The 17,929-nt window shown below is 46.1% G+C and overlaps 6 protein-coding genes and 1 non-coding gene across 7 annotated transcripts; 2 read left to right on the forward strand and 5 right to left on the reverse strand.

Annotated features, from left to right (window-relative positions):
• Positions 1 to 1,838: 1,838 nt before the first annotated feature.
• Positions 1,839 to 3,956, reverse strand: BYT42DRAFT_504122 (uncharacterized protein; the record flags this gene model as incomplete). Its single annotated transcript, XM_051564952.1, has 1 exon — positions 1,839 to 3,956. One exon carries the CDS (start codon positions 3,954 to 3,956, stop codon positions 1,839 to 1,841), a length of 2,118 nt encoding a protein of 705 aa, XP_051419345.1.
• A 969-nt stretch (positions 3,957 to 4,925) lies between these two features.
• Positions 4,926 to 5,558, reverse strand: BYT42DRAFT_585792 (uncharacterized protein). Its single transcript, XM_051570011.1, has 3 exons — positions 5,453 to 5,558; positions 5,238 to 5,382; positions 4,926 to 5,158 (listed from the first exon to the last, which is right to left on the reverse strand). Exons 2-3 carry the CDS (start codon positions 5,296 to 5,298, stop codon positions 5,016 to 5,018), a joined length of 204 nt encoding a protein of 67 aa, XP_051419346.1. The 5' UTR covers positions 5,299 to 5,382; positions 5,453 to 5,558; the 3' UTR covers positions 4,926 to 5,015.
• BYT42DRAFT_t133 lies at positions 5,100 to 5,173 on the reverse strand. Its single transcript has one exon. It is a non-coding gene; the product is annotated as a tRNA-Val (tRNA).
• Positions 5,559 to 5,838: 280 nt separating the features above from the next.
• Positions 5,839 to 6,846, forward strand: BYT42DRAFT_504111 (uncharacterized protein; the record flags this gene model as incomplete). The annotated part of the gene is made up of 1 exon (XM_051564951.1): positions 5,839 to 6,846. One exon carries the CDS (start codon positions 5,839 to 5,841, stop codon positions 6,844 to 6,846), a length of 1,008 nt encoding a protein of 335 aa, XP_051419347.1.
• Positions 6,847 to 10,220: 3,374 nt separating this feature from the next.
• Positions 10,221 to 10,866, reverse strand: BYT42DRAFT_585797 (uncharacterized protein). The gene has a single exon (XM_051570012.1). The coding sequence runs from the start codon at positions 10,650 to 10,652 to the stop codon at positions 10,371 to 10,373; it is 282 nt and encodes a 93-aa protein (XP_051419348.1). The 5' UTR covers positions 10,653 to 10,866; the 3' UTR covers positions 10,221 to 10,370.
• Positions 10,867 to 11,478: 612 nt separating this feature from the next.
• BYT42DRAFT_482758 (uncharacterized protein) lies at positions 11,479 to 12,000 on the forward strand (the record flags this gene model as incomplete). The annotated part of the gene is made up of 1 exon (XM_051563708.1): positions 11,479 to 12,000. A coding segment is annotated over one exon (522 nt), but the record flags the coding sequence as incomplete, so codon positions are not given.
• Positions 12,001 to 15,723: 3,723 nt separating this feature from the next.
• BYT42DRAFT_522016 (26S proteasome subunit RPN7-domain-containing protein) lies at positions 15,724 to 17,867 on the reverse strand. Its single transcript, XM_051565287.1, has 6 exons — positions 17,636 to 17,867; positions 17,284 to 17,573; positions 17,058 to 17,192; positions 16,550 to 16,963; positions 16,268 to 16,489; positions 15,724 to 16,201 (listed from the first exon to the last, which is right to left on the reverse strand). Exons 1-6 carry the CDS (start codon positions 17,691 to 17,693, stop codon positions 16,064 to 16,066), a joined length of 1,257 nt encoding a protein of 418 aa, XP_051419350.1. The 5' UTR covers positions 17,694 to 17,867; the 3' UTR covers positions 15,724 to 16,063.
• Positions 17,868 to 17,929: the final 62 nt, after the last annotated feature.

Genomic DNA, 17,929 nt, shown 5'->3' on the forward strand with positions numbered 1-17,929 from the left:
GATCATGATGGATTGGCATTGAACAAAAAGTGGGTGTACCTGGAGCTGTAAGTTTCCTGAAAGCTGGTCGTTTGTTCCTGTGTGTTATAGATCGGAGGATTGTGTTGATTTTTAAACATTTTTGTATATGATGGTAGATAAGTATGTATGTAGATCAGTAAAGAGCTAGGGATAGCAAGGATTATCAAAGAAAGAAATAGGAAAGGCTGTGCAGAAAAAGAAAAAACAATCAGAAAAAAACACGGGTACAATTATTGCAAAGCCATGCTTAGGATGCAAGCAAGCAGTTAAAGTCTGAAAACCAGAACGAGAAGAAAAAGATGAAGGAAAAAAAAAAGGGTGAAAGAAGCGAAAGAACAAGGAAATCACTCACTCCGATCTGCTCCAAGATAACCTATTGAATGAATGAGAGGAGCGCAATGTGCCCTTTTGCAATTTCTGAGAACAGAGCGTGCGATCAAGCACCTTTTTTGGCAAACACGTACGACGCGCTGAAGCCCAAACTGATTGTCATTTATGAGCCAGATACGGTGAATTCACCAAAGCCGTGGCTGTGGCAACAACAAAAAGAACCTCTCCTCCTTTTCCCCTCTCCGGTGTTTCCCTAATCCAGCGAAAAATCCTTTGAAGCGGTTAATTTTTTTTTTTTTTTTTGGTCCATGCAGGTCTCTCTTTCGGCGTTTATCTATAGGAGATCATTGCCGTACCCACATTGTGAGAACGCGCACTTTCTGGAGCAGCCACCGCCCGCGATCAGTTTTTCTCAAAAAGAAAAAATATTTTTAAAATAGTCATTGAAGCTTTTCCTATTTTGGGCATCTCCAGCGAAGATCGTTTTCACTCTGAATTGTCTCCCTCTTCTCCTGATAAGCAGTTAAAACACGTTTGATACCATGAATCATGGGAAGTAGCGCTCACTTTCTATCCTATCCGCTTTGGATACCATTACTTGGAATTACAGCGACTGTTTGGAAATGTGCACACAGCACGTGTCCTCTGCCATGCACAGACAAGTGTCTCTGTCAAAAAAGAAAAAATCAATGAAATCTTTGCAACAATGAACAATAAAGATAGAAGTCTCCTTATTTCAATGGTTCACATTTCGTTCTGATTTTGGATGGTGCCATTCACTCATTGTATTTCCATCGTCCATTAGGAATTTCCGCCATTTGCGGGCTTTTTATTTTTCATGGTTCATTCTCAGTCGAATTAAGCGATTTTGTGCGAAAAAAAAAAATCGAATCAGCTACTTGAACCTCGCCTGCAAACCTTAATCTAAAAATACGTCATTTTTGATTTAATAAAGAAACTTCTTATCATTAGAAACCCATTCATTTGGGTGGCTAAATTAAGCTGTTTCCTCTGATTCATTTTATTGAACCGTACTAAAAGAAGATGAAAAGGTTCTATAAATATCCTTGCTTCAAATAGGCGCTTTTCCCGGTTCAGAATCAATTAAAGATGCAATCATGGAAAAAAGGGAAACGTAGTTTGTCTGATAGAAAAAACGGCAATAATGCCTTTTTACGGGCATTACTTATGTAAACAGCTGATAATGGATGATGGGTTACTTTGCACAAAAAGTACAAAAGTAGGCAATCTCAAATTAATGTAGCACCAAATGTTGATCACGGGCGCCTTTCGGTTCCGAGCCCTTTTGTCTTGACCCTGGATAATTTGTCAGTACCTCTGACGGGCTGTCATCACCTGCCGATAATCCATGATGTACATACAGACATTGGTCTTTTGAAACTATCATCCATGGAAAGAAACTGTCTCTTCTTCAGTGTTAAAAATGAACCGAGCAGCTGTGAATTGAAGGTGGACCATGTATTACTTTATGAATTGCATAAACTGTTCATTAGGACCTGATTTTCTATTTCTACGTGGTCTGCCGCCGCGTGGTTGGACGCACATTGTATGGATTCTTTCTTGACATCCAGTGTTTGCGATTCTCCCATTGTAAATGTATCCCAAATAACCGCATTTAGCAGATTTTTAAACACCATTCGTGCAAATGAATCAAACGCTCGCACCCGATCCGAGTTTAGTCTTCTACGACGTACGGTATTGTCAACTCGACAACAGTAGTATTGCGCTGTACGGTAAATGATCGTTGTTTGTCGCCCATCTTCTTTACCCGGACCAATGAAACGCGCATGAATGTGAGTGTTCAGCTTGTCCAATTCATGCACGAAATCCTCGAATCGCATATACGTTGCGTCCCAGTTGCCCAATGAAAAAATGGCGATATCCGGTCGTCCAGTCGACGTAGCATTTCCGTCTGTAAACGCTGATTCCCATGAAGGATTGTTCAATGCCGTCAGCCCATCCCATTTATAGCTCCTCAGTATGGCGCCATCTCTTGTCGTTACATCATAAGATCCGCTATCCCATTCCGTATCCCAACCAAGCGCATCAGATTCTTCTGGGGTATTTTCAAGCAGGACATTATTTCGTCGCGTCATCGGGTCAAACCACGCTCGGTTCCAACTTCTTTCCTGATAATCCTCGCAATAGCAAGCAACAGGCTGCATGTCGTCCATCGTCCACTTCCAGTCGGCAGGAGAGGACGCATACATTGGTGTGGTGTAATTCGCTGGGAAACTCCTGAGTGGTATGTCCATTTGCCATCGTTTGCTCCAATCGCGGCACCATCGACCGCGACTCAGGAATTTCTTGATTGAGCGCCGCATGTTGGAATCACCATAAGCTTCAATCCCGAGCGAATACTTGCGCGCTAAGCATCGATTGAACTGAGGATAGGTTATATGCCGATACCTGCAATTATACGGTGCCCAGAATTTATTATGCCGATTAAGTCCCGCTACCCGTTGTATAGCGTGCTGTGGATCGCCTGGCCATGATAGCCACCGACCGGCATGATCAGCTCCTTTGCAAAGCGGCAAATTGAGATGCTCGTTTAAAATATTGGTGGCGGTTTCCACATCCGTCGTGTGTTCTTCTAATGATTGCTTAACATGAAATGTGTCGGTTCCCGTTGGTAAAACTTGCATTGCAGTGGGTTTGTACGGCAATACAGGTCCTTTTTCAAAATTCCACTGTCCCCCGGTATACTCCAACAGTCCCTCCAGTGAATAAGTCCCTGAATCATGTATTTCGATTTCGCCTTCGTATATATGGATCGCGGTACGCTCGATCATTGTAAAATCGTAGCTGCTCCACCACGACGGATCGCTCCTCGCTTCTGCAAGGAAACTGTACCGTATCATTTCGTGTCCTGGCCATGGTTTCATATGCACAGGCATAGAGGTATCGGCGTCCTTGTGATTTAGGGAAACCATCATGGTGTCCCACCAGGGTCCTTCTTTCTTGAAAAAGGCGACATTATCGTAAGGTTGGTACAAGAAATGGAATGGATCGTTGGTTTTCTCTTCAACATTATTGGGTATAATGGCACGGATACAAATAGTTTGGCCTCGAATCAAATGCGTTGAGCGCTTGAAAGGTAACAGTAGAAAAGGGGATTTCAAACCTCCAAATGCGTGTTCATACGCGGTTTGGGGATCTCGGACAGGCAATGTCTGGGTGATGATGCGCTTCAGAATTGGGTATGGCAAATCTTGGTTGTCGCAGGCATATCGCTTTTTGGGATCCTGGTCATAAATAACTTCGTCAATCCATCTGTCTTCGTCTGACTGTAACGGCAACAAGCGACCGAGTCTTTGGTAAGCCGTCGTTTTTTGTGTGAGATTGGCAAGCGCAAAAATAACGGGAGCATGTACTGGAAAGATTTTCTCTATTCGTTCATTGATCGACGGAACTTTGGTAACATTTATTGGAGTTGCCTGAAGCGATGAAAGTACCCGCTGGGGTCGATCATTGCTAATATAGAACCATAGGACAAGTAGCAGGAAACAGTTTAAACATAATACGAAGTGCCAGTAACGGCGAACAATGAAATATCCGTATGTTTTTCCAGAAGAGAAGAACATGAAGAATGCTAATGACGGTGCATCTTCCTGGACAATTCTACTATAATCCACTTTTTTTTTTTTTTTTTTATTATTATTATTATTTGGGTACATAGAATGGCCGTGCTGGCTAATCTATCCAAAAAAGGCAACGATCACTTAGATAATTTATTGTTCACAAAAGAATATGTCTCCGTTGTTTTCGAGAATGCGACAACACCATGCTGTCGTTTCGTTGAGATGTCGTCAACAGATAAAGGGAAGGTAGATTTGAACAATCGGTCACGACAATAGCGTCAAAGAAGTATTTCTTGAAGATCTCCAATTTCATAGTAATAATGTCTTTTCTTGCCCCAATCCATTGGTATGGTTTGGAATCAAATATAATGCTTTACATTCTGCAAGTGAGAAAAAAATACTGCATTATTGGGTAGACTATGCTTATTAGCAGCCAACATCTACTTCACCTCTCTATCTGTGAACAATTTCGGCTACAAGATCTTTACAGCATGTTACCAGGTCTATCCTATTCTCTTCTTTTGACTTCAAATGAGGCCTCGACGAAGGATTTAAGTTTTCCTATAATAAACGTGATTTGTATCCGAAGTTGGGGTTTACATGAATTAATGTGGCATCAGCAGATTTGAGTTCGACATCCTACACGTTTCGTATCACTGACCAAAAATTGTTTAATTCACAACTTATGACGGCAAGGCGAAACGGAAAATGTAACTTGTAGACAGTTATGAATAAGCATCGTTCCGCATTTTTTCCCCTTTCGATGTAAAAAGAGTCATTCTTGAATTATATGACTTCGAAAGGGAATGCATGGAACGGTTGGTGCGATTTTATACGAAGGAGCGCTGACCTTGATTGCATGGTGCCCTTATGAAAGAAATGCGATAACCATTAATCCAAGATCTCCCTTTCCCTCGTCTATCTGTTTTAAGAAAATTGTTTTTTTTTGTTTTGTTTTTGCTTACATGCCTTTCCATCTTTGACAATGTGATTTTCTTTTTCTTTAATTTATTTTTATGTAACTAAGCATACTGTACATAAGCTTGCAAATTGAAGGAAAGTTTAACAAAACAAGGGAATGAAAAAAATAAAAATTCTATTGGCTAATTTTGATTCTCCGAAAAAACCTGACCGGGGCAAAAAAATTGATTCCTGCCAGATTCGAACTGGCGACCGTCTGTGTGTTAGACAGACGTGATAACCAACTACACCAAGGAATCACTGGTTATTCCGTTATTCATCACTTTTCTCGCGGATAAACGTTTAACCGGATTTAGTAATTACCTTGACAACTAGAGAGAAAGATACAGCAACACAACCTACCGATACTTCGCCTCCAAAGCATTGCCCAGTGCCCCGCCAACAAGTTCCGTTAGAACCGCCAAGCGAAATCGAGCATTTCCGTCCCGCGATTCCACCATCAGGCCACCTGCTTAAAACATATTCCTTAAACAAACGGCGCCGGTCATCTCTGCTTCCGCTACGCATTTCTCGCCTACCTATTCAAAAACGCACCCGAACCACACTTCCTGAACTCATTACTCCATCCACTGAACGCGAACCTCAGATGGGTGCGATAAAAACAAACAAAAAAATAGAAAAAAGCCAAGAACCGGCTGGGGTGGCCAAATCTCTTAAAATTTTTTCACCCAATGCCCTGAAAAAACTGAACTCCGATTTTGAGGCCTTGCGCCACACTACCCTCAAGTGTCCGAAATGTCTTGCGCTTGGCCACATCAACAAAAATGGCCACAGCAAAACTGATCCCGCAATGCCACTTTTTCTCTGTCGATGTGGACACCGCTTTGGTCATATCGATATGCAATTTCTTATCGACCAACATCGTGGTCGCGCCGACTCCGCTTTGCTACCATTGGACTCCCAAATGTCTGATGTGCAACAGGATGGTCCTGTGCCTGACAACGCCTCTGTCACACCTTCTGCCCCTGGTGAATCCTCAGTTTCCCAACCACCACCTGCCCTTCGTTTCGAACACCATGAAGCCCTACCAGAATTCATGACGACCATCATGGCTGAACTTAACCAGCTTCGCAGCCGCATGGATCAGTACGACGAACTGATCGCCGAAAACCAGCGATTGAAACAATCATTGGCTGCCGCTGAAGCCAAAATCGCCCAGCTCGAGACTCAGCGCTCACCTCCCACTCCTTCTGGTGCCATGGCATCTAAATATGCTCATGAGAATGATTCGACTCCCGTTCCAACCACCACCTCACCTTCTGACGAAGACACTTGGGCAAAGCGTGTTCAGCGCGCCAAAAAACTAAAGGTGTCCCCCAAACGCATGGCAACCCTCGCTCGAGCCTTCACCCCCACTAGCGAAACTCATGGTTTCCAGTATGTGTACATTCCCAGCAAGTTCCGCATGAAAACCAAGGCACTTCGCCAAACTCTCCGCACTCTCGGTTTTGACAATTCCCGAATCCTTGATGTCCACTATCCGGACCGTCAGGTGGTCGCCTTGCTCATCCACAATGACTACCATGATACACTGGTTGCCTCTTTTGCTCGTCACAACATTAACCCACTCAAGGACTTCAACCCCCGCGACCCATCACACTTGCGTGACCCCAAGTTTGTTGGTCTGTCCTTAGAAGATCGCCAGCGTGAAGCCAATCAGATCCATCTTCAACGTCTCGAACACGCACTCCAGTTCATTCGTGAACCTGTCAAATTCGCTGTCGCTCGCTCCTTCCACAGCCAACAGTGGATTGATGATGATATGCTTCGCTTCTTCCTCCAATCGCGCACCCAACCCACTAACACTGGCCTCACCAATCCTTTCGGTACCAATGATATTGAAGATGAACACATGAATCTCAATAACAGCACTCCCACCAGCACCTCTACCCCTGAAAACTCTCATCAATGAATGATCCTATAACTATCACTTTATGGAATGCCAACGGGCTCCAAAGACACCTCATTGATAACCTCCTCTCCTTTACACCTGATTCCTCACTCATTTTCATAAGTGAAACCTGGCTCCTCTCACCACACTCATTTCCCACCCATTGGACCCAACACCATAATTATGGCCAACGCCTCCCCAATGCCTACGTTGGTAATCTAGGCATCTCACTCCTTGTCAACCCTTCCTTTCCCTATCCCATCACAATCCTTCCGATCACCTCACCCTATGTCCTCTCATGTATTACCGCCGATCATCTAATCCATTGTTTGTACCTACCTCCATCACTCTCTAATGCCGATTCCCTCACCATTCTCACTACCCTCCCTTACTCCGCACCTGGCACCACAAATACCATACTGTGCGGCGATTTCAATGCTCGTATCGGTTCCTTTGTTGGTGACCATAACGTTAATTCCCGCGGCACTTTATTTTTAGAATGGATCCATGAACATGGACTTACATTATGGAACGCTTCCCTGGCCTATGCCCAACCTACTTACCTTCGTGGTAACGGATCTAGTATCATTGACTGGTTTCTAAGTACCCAACCGCTCCTTACCCCATCCATACACATCGATCATGACGTTTCCCTAGGTTCCGATCATAAACTCTCTCATCTCACGTTTATTCCCACTATGCCTCCTCCTCCACCCGCTACCAACCATCCGCGTCAATTATGGAATCTTAGCAAACTTGCTGACCCTACCGATCGGGACCGCCTCATTCACTCATTTACCTCCAATGTACGCTCCCTTCGCCATGAACTGATCGCACTTTCCGATTCCCCCACCGTTCCTTCCCTTGACTCTCTCCATCATCGCCTATGCGATGCCATTTATTCCTCCCTCGACACCGCTGTTGGCCGACGCAATCCCCCACGACGTTCCTGCAAATGGTTCTGGAATTCACAACTCCAAGATGCCTTTGATTACCGTGAACAGTGCTACCAAAAATGGCGCCGTGCTGAAGGCCTCAGCAAAATGTCCCGCTGGATCGAACACCAAAGAGCCTCTGCCCAATTCCGCCGTTTAGTCAGCCGACGCAAACGACAAACCTGGCGTGAATTTTGTGATAAGCTGACCACTGGCAATTTTAGTGATGCCACTGCCATGATGGGGAAATTACGGCGCAATCGTAAAACCACACCTCAGTTCACCGACCCTGCTGGCCCCACTACTGCTGCCAACCGCATTGCTTCTCATCTCGAGCAAGTATATGCTGGTAACCTTCTCGCCCATTCCACTCCTTCCGACGATCCGTCTAATGTTTCCCTTATTCCCTCTTCTCTCGTTTGCCCCATCACTTCCACCCAGGTTGCCGCCGCTATCAAACGCCTTGCCTCCCGAAAAGCTCCTGGTGTAGACCACATTCGCGCTGAGGTACTCCAAGTCCTCATTGATCCACTTTCTCCACTCCTTTCCCACCTTTTTGCACTCTGTTGGAAATGGGGGACTAGTCCCTCTGACTGGCGAGTTGCACAGGCCGTACCGATTTATAAAAAGGGCGATATGACCGATCCAGGAAATTATCGACCCATATGCCTCACCTCCATGTTCCGAAAAATCCTGGAATATTGTCTTATGCCAGAAATCGAACGTATTGCCCCTCCCCTCGACATCGCCCAAGGTGGATTCCGCCCTGCACGTAGTGCAATGGACCAAGCCTTATGTCTCCACGAACTTTCCGTCATCCACCGTACCATTCATGGACAAAGTCCTGTTATCGCTTTTCTAGATATCAAATCTGCCTATGACACCGTTGATCGGAACGTCATATGGCAAGAAATTGAATCTACGGCCCCACCTCCACTCCTTTCTCTCCTCCGTAATTTATTCGACGATGTTTCCATCGAAGTCCTGCTCTCAGGCACCAACTCCTCTCGTTTCCAACCTAAAACCGGTGTCCTTCAAGGTTCCGTGCTCTCTCCATTCCTTTATTCCTTGTACATCAATACCCTCCCTGGTGTCCTCCGTCTTGCCGAAGCATCACTCTTTCCAGATGATGATGACTTTGTTGCTCCTTTCCAATTCCTTGTCCGCGGTCAACGCATCAATTGCCTTTTGTATGCTGACGATGTTGCGATCATTGGTACTTGGAATACCATGCCTACTCTCCTTGCCGCCTGTGAAAGGCATAGCCAACAACTAGGCTATCGATGGAATCCGGAAAAGTGTGTCGTTTTATACGATGGTTCACCTTCGGTTTCCCCCTCCATTCCTTTAACACTTTACAATGTTCCCCTCCAATCCGCCTCCACCTTCAAGTACCTCGGTATTCCTTTCAACAGCCAGGGCTTGATCGATCCGACTCTCCTCATCCACCAGAACAGCAGCGGCGCCTTGGGTACCATGCGTGTCTTACGTGGCCTGGGTGTCAACCCACATGGTTTCTCTCGTTTGCTTTCCGCTCGCTTGTACCAACAATTCGTCCGTCCCAAGTTCGAATATGGCCTTGCCCTTCTTCGCCTTTCTGTGAAACAGCGTATTCAGCTCGATCGTGCTCAAGATCAATGCTTACGCATGATTTTTGGTGGCCATCGCACCGCATCCACAGTTGTTTTCCGTCACTTGACCCGCTTGCCCACAATGGCTGAACGATACAGCATTCTCCAAGCCAAATATTTATTCCGATCTTACCACCTTCCTGACGACAGTCTTTTGAGTGCTCTAAAGCCTCACATTAAACATACTCCACACCTTTGGCCTTCCTACTACAGGAATCAAATCTGGGTTAGCCTCCCTCGACCCCGCTCTCACACGTCTGCAAAAGACTTTAAATCCGCCCTCTGGACGTTCCTTCAAGACACTTTCCAGCATCGGCTGGATAGTCGTAACGGCACCCTCCTTCGCGCCTGCCGTCCCCGTCTGGGCATCGATCCCATCATGTTCCTGCCAATGACCCACCATGAACGAAGTCGTTGCATCCGATGGAGAATGGGTTGGCTTCCTGGCCGCCCTATTACCTGTTGGTGCAAGCATGATCACACAAGCCGGCGCCATTTAATCTGGTGTTTGAACATGCACCGTCGTCTCAACGTTCGCAATGATCCTGATCATGCTGATCCACTTTCTTGTATTTTGAACCAGCTCCCAAAAACCCGCCCCACCTCATCCCATCGCATTGCTTACTGGCGCTGTACCTGGCCGATTGTTTGTCAAATCCTCCTTGAGGTAGATCAGGCTTGTCATCCCGATCCTGATTTCATTGCTTACCGTGATCCCGCTCCTGGTTGTTCCCTCGTGAACTGGCTTTTGCCCCCACCTGTTTCTGTTTCTTCGGAATCAGACATTAGCTCCGTTTAGATTTTTTTTTATTTTTATTTTTTTTATTTTTCATGCATTTGTTTCCTTTTTCGTTTTTTCCTGCTGTCTAGTACAGTAGGTTTTTTCATGACCTATCTCCCCCCTCGATCTGGCGAGAGCAACGTTGCTTCACTCCAGAAGTCTGTGCTCGGCTTCGCCTCGCTTTAATAAAACTTTCATCTACACCAAGGAATCACTGGTTATTCCACTATTCATCACTTTTTTCACGGATAATAGTTTTACCGGTTTCAGCAAAACTTTGACAACGAATAGCAGCAAAACAACAAACCCTCCAACTGTAAAAACACTCTCAAGCTCCACTACCAACCTCGCAGAACAAGTTTCGTTAGAAGCTCCAAGCGAAAGCACCGAATTCTGTCCTGCGATTCCAACATCCGGCCATCCAACAAAAAAATTATTTATCAGTAAACGGCGGCGAACATCTATTTTACCAGCCCGCATTACTCGAATCCCCGCACTTAAACGCACGCGTCCAAACTTTCCTGAACAACTGTCCACCGTTTCTGACCTGCAACTGTTAATGGGCGCCGTCAAAACAGTGCAAAAAAAACCCGAGAAAAGCCAAGGAGCCCTTGGGCTGGCCAAGCCGCCCAAAATTTTTTCTCCTGACGCCGTGGCCCTTTTAGCCTCCGATTTCGCTGAAATGCGTCAGTCCCAACTCAGCTGCCCCAAATGCAACAAGTCCACCATCAGGAAAAATGGCCACACTAAGACTGAACCAGCCATGCCCATTTTTCTCTGTCAATGCGGCCAACGTTTTTCGCATATTGAGATGCGCCAACTGATCGACCAAACCCGCGCTCGTGATGCTTCTGTGGAAACGTTACCTGATATCACCATGGTTGAATCGCCTGAATCTCAGGCATCTACTCCGACCCAGAACCCAGCTACACCTCTTGCACTGACGGAACAACCTCTACCCTCCACCATGTTACAATTTGAGCATCATGAAGCCCTTCCATCATTCATGACAGCCATGGTCGCTCAAATGAATCAAGTTCTCCGCCGCCTCGATGAGTATGATCAACTGAAGGCAGAAAATCATCAGTTAAACCAATCGTTGGCTGCTGCCGAAGCTCGAATCGCCCAGCTTGAAGCTCAATTTGAAACCCAATATGCTGACCCTACCCCCATTGGAGCAATGGCTTCTAAGTATGCATCCACCTCCACAGACCCCCCTACAACCGACACTTCCCCAGTCAAGGACACATGGGCTTCTCGCACTAAAAAAAACCTACCCAAAAAAAAGTTCTCAACCAAACAAGTGGAGACCGTTGCAAGAACCTTCGCGACTAATAGCGAGACCCATGGTTTCCGCTATGTCTATATCCCCAGCAAGTTCCGGATGAAGACTAAGGAGCTTCGCAGTCGCCTTCGCATTCTTGGATTTAATAATTCACGCATTCTGGATGTTCACTACCCCGATCGCCAAATTGTTGCCCTGCTGATCCATAATGACTATTATGATGAACTTACTACCCTCCTTGCCAAACACACCATTCAGCAGATCAAAGATTTCAACCCACGCGACCCTATGCGTTTGCGCGATCCTAAATTCGAAACCTTGGCTGCCAAGGATCGTCAACAACAGGCTGATCAACTCCATGTCGAACGACTTGAGCGTGCCATTAATTTCATCCGTGCACCTGTCAAATTTGCAGTCGCCCGGTCTTTCCATCAACAACAGTGGCTCTCCGATTCCCACCTCCAGTCCATTCTTTCCCGCACTGAACTCACCACCACCCCACCTGACAATCCTTTTCTCACAAATGATGATGACACTAACGTCCGCCGCATGTCGATTACGAGCGACACTTCCACCCAGACTAACGCGAACCAAATATCCGATCAATGAGTGAGCCCATTACACTCTCTTTATGGAACGCCAATGGCCTCCAACGTCACCTCATAGATACGATCCTCTCCTATATCCCGAATTCTGCACTTATGTTTATCACCGAAACCTGGCTTCTCGAACCCCATACCTTTCCCACACACTGGATCCAACATCATACCTATGGAACACCACTACGCAATGCTTATGTCGGCAGTATGGGTATATCCCTACTTGTCAACCCATCCTTTCCTTACCACGTTACTGTCCTACCGAACTCCTCTCCTTATGTTCTCTCCTGCATTGTCACCGATACACTCATCCACTGTCTCTACTTACCGCCCTCGCTTTCTTCCTCTGCCGTCATGGCTGTTCTCAACTCCCTCCCCTTTCATCACGACAACACCACCAATACCATCCTATGCGGTGATTTTAATGGACGCATCGGTACCTTTATTGGAGACAATATTTATACACCCCGTGGTACTATGCTTCTCGCTTGGATACAAGAGCATGGACTAACACTTTGGAATGCCTCTCTGGCCTATGGTATACCCACGCTTCTTTCGGGCCACGGTTCTAGTATCATCGACTGGTTTATAAGCACGCAACCACTCTTGAACCCCTCTATGTATGTCAGTAGTGATCTCTCTCTGGGATCAGATCATAAAATCGTCCATATCACATACACTCCTTCTACCCCTCCTCCCTCAAGCACTTCTCACCATCCACGTCGCCTATGGAATCTCAGTCGTTTTCGCTACCCTAGTCGCTTAGACCAGTATCTCCAATCCTTCAACACCCTGTCCGCTCCTTTATCTGACTTACTTACCACCACTCTTTCCACTCGTTCGCCTCCTCCACTTGATGCTCTCAATGACCAATTGTGCAATGCCATTTATTCTGCACTTGACCAAAGTGTAGGTAAACGTAAACCTCCTCGCCGAAAGTGCAAATGGTTTTGGAACGATGAACTCCAGAAAGCATTTGACGATCGTGAACGCTGCTACCGACTCTGGCGCCGAGCTTCTGGTACAAGTAAACTTTCTCGTTGGGTAGATCACCAACGCGCTGCTGCCATTTTCCGCCGCCTTGTATCTCGAAGACGCCGCCTAACTTGGCGCGAGTTCACTGAGAAACTGTCTACTGGTGATGTTGCCACTGCCACAACCACAATCAACAAAATCCGCCGCAACCGTAAAACTAATCCTTCTTTTTCTGACCCTGCTGGTCCAGTGGTCGCTGCTGACCGCATTCTGACACACCTCGAATCAGTTTTCTCCGGGAATCTTCTTGGACCCTCCATTACCGAAGAACCCGTTTCCTCTGCTCCCTTTTCAACTCCTTGTCCGATCGATTATTATACCGTCACTCAGGCTCTCAATCGCCTCGCTTGCCGAAAGGCGCCTGGTATTGATCATGTACGTACTGAAATGCTCCTCCCACTCATTGACACACTCGTTCCACTCCTCGTAAAACTTTTCGCCCTCTGCTGGAAGTGGGGTCAAACCCCTTCTGTATGGCGCGTTGCTCAAGTGGTCCCAATCTACAAGAAAGGCGATCCATCCAACCCTTGCAACTACCGCCCAATCTGTCTGACCTCTGTTTTCCGCAAACTGTTCGAAAATTGTCTTGCTCCCTCTCTGGAAATTGCTGCTCCCACTCTTGATATTGCGCAGGGTGGTTTCCGTCCTGGCCGTAGTGCCATGGATCAAGCCCTCTGTCTGCACGAATTGTCGGTGATGCATGCTACCATTCACGGCCAAAGTCCTGTAATAGCATTTCTTGACATCAAATCAGCGTACGATACCGTCGACAGAAACGTCATCTGGCAAGAACTGGAGCCCGCCGCTGCACCGCCCCTGCTCGCCCTCTTAAAAAATCTTTTTGATGATGTTGAGATCGAAGTTACTCTCTCTGGTATCACCTCGCGCCGTTTTCAACCTGCCACTGGCGTTCTCCAAGGATCTATTCTGTCGCCGTTTTTATACTCTGTATACATCAACTCACTGCCCTCCCTCTTGCGTCTCACTGAAGAGGCGATCAATCCTATCGATGATGATTTTGACTTTCCCACGGAATTTCTTGTTCAGAACCAACGCATAAACTGTCTACTTTACGCTGATGATATTGCCCTGATCGGCACATGGGCAACCATGCCTGCTCTACTCGCGGCCTGTGAGCGCCACAGCCGTCAACTTGGATACCGATGGAATCCCGATAAATGTGTTATCACCTATCCTGGATCTCCTGCCATTCACCCACGACGACCCCTTACTCTGTATAACGTCCCACTTCAGAGCGATCAATATTTTAAATATCTTGGTATTCCGTTTAACAACAAAGGCCTCATTGATTCAGCGCGACTCATCTACGAAAACAGCCGTGGTGCAGTTGGTGCTATGCGTGTTATCCATTCCCTGGGTGCAAATCCCAATGGGTTCTCTCGTCTCCTTTCCGCTCGTTTATACCAGCAATTTATTCGGCCAAAATTCGAATATGGCCTTGCTTTGATCCGCCCTTCGGTGAAGGAAAAGATAAAACTTGAAAAAGCACAAGACCAGTGTCTACGCTTACTTTTCGGAGGCCACCGCACATCCTCAACCATGGTGTTTAAACACTTGACCCGTCTTCCAGCAATGGTACATCGCCATGCCATCCTCCAGGTAAAATACATCTTTCGTGTGCGTAATACCCCAGATGATAGCCTGCTCGCTGCACTTCGCCCATCTATCTTTACCACGGGCCACTTATGGTTCCAAATTCACAAAAACGAAATTTGGATTTCATTATCCCGCCCACGTGCAGAGACAAGCCCTCAAGACCTCAAAAAAGCGATCACTACATACAAGCAGGATCAGCTCGAAGCTCGACTGAACAGTCGCAATAGCATCCTCCTCCGCGCATGCCGACCCCAAGCTAGAATAGATCCCATCCTATTTCTCCCAATGACCCGACACGAACGTAGCCGCTGCCTTCGCTGGCGCATGGGATGGCTACCAGGCCGCCCACGCACTTGTTGGTGTCAAAAGGACCACACTAGCCGTCGCCATCTTATCTGGTGCCTCAACATGCATGAACGATTACAACTCACTGGATCGAACCGCCCAGATGACCCGCTCTCCTTTCGACTGAATCAGCTTCCCTGTTCCCGCCCAACATCTGCTGCCCGCATTACGTTTTGGCGTAATATGTGGCCACGTATATGTCGCATTCTTCTTGAGGTCGACCAAAGTTGTCACCCAGATCCACATTTTCTTGAATACCATGATCCTGATCCCGGTCGCGCTCTGCTTTATTGGCTGGAGAACTCTGCACCACCATCCACTCGTAACGAGTCTCAACAATCCCAGTAGTCTACCATAGCTACCTGTCCCATAGAGAACTGATACTCCCTTCCTGATTTTCCTTTCCTTTTTTGTTTTCCTGCTCGCAGGTTTTATTTTTCATGACTTTCCCACCACACTGACCTGGCGAGAGCAATTTGCTTCACACCCGAAGCTCGTGCTCGGCTTCGCCTCGCCTTCAATAAACCTTTAACCTACACCAAGGAATCTTGTTTTTTCTGTTGTGTTGAAAAGTATATATGTGACAAAACAAAGGAGTGCGGTCACATAACAGTCACGGACTGTTTTGAAGCGCATCACAGATTTTAATTAAGTGGGCAGACATTGCTTCGTCGACATCCACATGCAGGCCATCACCTGAGTCGTAGTGAGTTGTAAAAACAACATAAATACTGCCAAAATGAGCTTGTATGTATCACGCTTGCGTATTTTGTATTATGAAACTGCTGTTTATAGTCTTGGTAAGCCGTGTGCAGCTAAGCATAGCCAACTGCCTCCATTGACTTGGGCTCATTAGCGACATGAGTAAATGGTCAAGCTTTCACTTCGTGCTTTGACATTGGCATTCGAGCAATAAAGAAAACCGCAATAGAGTTTTTATTTCATCCAACCATACTTGAACAAGTGGGGTTTTTAAAACTCTTGTCTTGTTGATATCATACAAATTCAAACTATTTGACAATCATGTCGGCTTTGAGCAAGTGAAGCCGCAGCATTAATCCTTTGGCTGCTTTTTCGTATTCTGTGCCGATTTGCAGTGACTGATCGAACGCTTGTGTCCTTTGTTCCTTTCGCTTCGCGCATAGGATCTAACAAAATCAAAGTGGAGCGTCAGGTTGATGCACCGCACTACGTGCTCGATATCCCAATAGTACCTTTTTATGCGTATCGATGCGAGCGGGTATCTTGTCGCCGTGACTTATTAGGGTCACCAGTTCTTTTTCCAATTGCGAGACGTTAATGTGGAAAGCCGTGGCCATTTGGTGCATATCGACGGTGGAATAAGGTAAGCAATACTGGATCATGGCTCTTTCTCGGATCTGCTGGATTAAGGTATCGACGAGCGGGTGCAGGTACATATCCAAAAGTAAATCATTCTACACCGTGCCCCTTGTCAGATCAATCCGTACATGAATAAACAACCTGTAAAAACTTACTCGATAATCGGCCAATAATCGGAGACACACATTGTATTTAGCATCGTAAAATGCTTCCATCATGTTTCGAATGTGTGGTTCCAATTCAAGATAGCTTTTGAAAGAAGGGTTCTTTTGGAATAACGCATGCAATTCACGACGATTATAGGAGGCCAAGGCACACAGTCCACCGTAGATTGGAATATCATTGGGCGACATCACATCGTTGAAAGCATCGGCAGCCTCAAAGGTGATATCAGTTAATGCGTTGGCCACCAACCTGTATTTGTTCGGATCGGTCCCCGTCAAAGTGACTAGACCCTGACAGCATTTCAGCTTGGCCAGATTAATCGCTTTATCCGGGAGGTTCGGCGTCGCTTCAGCACGCGCGACATATGTTTGTACATGGGAGAAGTGTCCATCCGTAATATTCACCTGAATAAAGGTATTGCATTAAAAACCTTGAACGACCTTTTTCGTTTCTTTCTTCCGCCTAGCCCCCCAAGTTCCATCTTAACCCAGTCCTTACTTTGATGGCGTTGAGGCACATATCGAGCAAATGTTGACTGGTGGTACAATAATCGCGTGTGCGGACATAGTTTTTCAGAGCGTTTGCATAATCGCCAATATTGTAGTAATAGTCGCCCAACTTGACGTGTGTCAGCTTTTTTTTTTTTTTTTTTTTTTTTTTGGTACACAAAAAACATGTTCAGTCAACACATTCAGTCCTTCTATTCGCATTCTGATCAGCTTACTCTGATGTTTTCTTTGGAGAGGTTGCTTTTATGGTGCTTGAGTTCAGCTTCCAGTTGTTCCAACAACGGTTTGTTCTCGTTTTCAATTTGTGCGATCCATTGCTGGTCTTCAGTGATGGGTTCTTGCTGTTGTTCTTCCAGCAATGCATTGAGTTTGCCGAGGGATGTTCTGTACTGCTTGACATCGCGCGTGAGATTTTGTATATCGTGAAGTGCTGATTGATAGGCGTCAATGGCTAGGCTTGGGCAATGTTGAGCAATGAAGAGAGCTCTATCGATACGAGTACGTCCTTTGATACACTCATCTTGAGTATACTGTAAGCTGCAAGTTATGTAGTGATTGGGCAAGTACCTCTGTAATTGTTAATGTAGGCTTCAAAGTCTAAATTATCAGGGTTGTCCACGCGCATAGTTGACGTTTGGATAATGCACGGAAAAATCGAGAGCAACAATGAAGGCAATTGAAGTCCCGAGTCACGTCAGTTCCTCGATTTTTTTTCGCCCCCCTTTTTCCGCACCGTCGTTTTTGCATTCTCAACTGAAAATTTCGAATACCTTGAACTATAAAATTACGGTTTAATCTTTTTCATGCACCTTAGTTTATTAACTGATTCCACTTTCCGTTTACTGTCACCTTCTCATCCTT

The sequence above is a fragment of the Radiomyces spectabilis genome, assembly GCF_025331425.1.
Source record: "Radiomyces spectabilis strain NRRL 2753 chromosome Unknown BYT42scaffold_14, whole genome shotgun sequence".
Lineage (NCBI taxonomy): Eukaryota > Fungi > Mucoromycota > Mucoromycetes > Mucorales > Radiomycetaceae > Radiomyces > Radiomyces spectabilis.

What these genes read in the sequence shown, in the direction of transcription:
- BYT42DRAFT_585792 (XM_051570011.1), bottom strand. Translation starts at nt 5,298, where the DNA reads ATGCTTTGGAGGCGAAGTATCGGTAGGTTGTGTTGCTGTATCTTTCTC. An exon ending in CTTTCTCTCTAGTTGTCAAG is followed by an intron (nt 5,159 to 5,237) that starts GTAATTACTAAA and finishes TCCTTGGTGTAG; the next exon opens with TTGGTTATCACGTCTGTCTA.
- BYT42DRAFT_585797 (XM_051570012.1), bottom strand. Translation starts at nt 10,652, where the DNA reads ATGCGGGCTGGTAAAATAGATGTTCGCCGCCGTTTACTGATAAATAAT.
- BYT42DRAFT_522016 (XM_051565287.1), bottom strand. Translation starts at nt 17,693, where the DNA reads ATGCGCGTGGACAACCCTGATAATTTAGACTTTGAAGCCTACATTAAC. An exon ending in TCTCCAAAGAAAACATCAGA is followed by an intron (nt 17,193 to 17,283) that starts GTAAGCTGATCA and finishes AAAAAAAAAAAG; the next exon opens with CTGACACACGTCAAGTTGGG. An exon ending in GATTATTGGCCGATTATCGA is followed by an intron (nt 16,490 to 16,549) that starts GTAAGTTTTTAC and finishes GGCACGGTGTAG; the next exon opens with AATGATTTACTTTTGGATAT.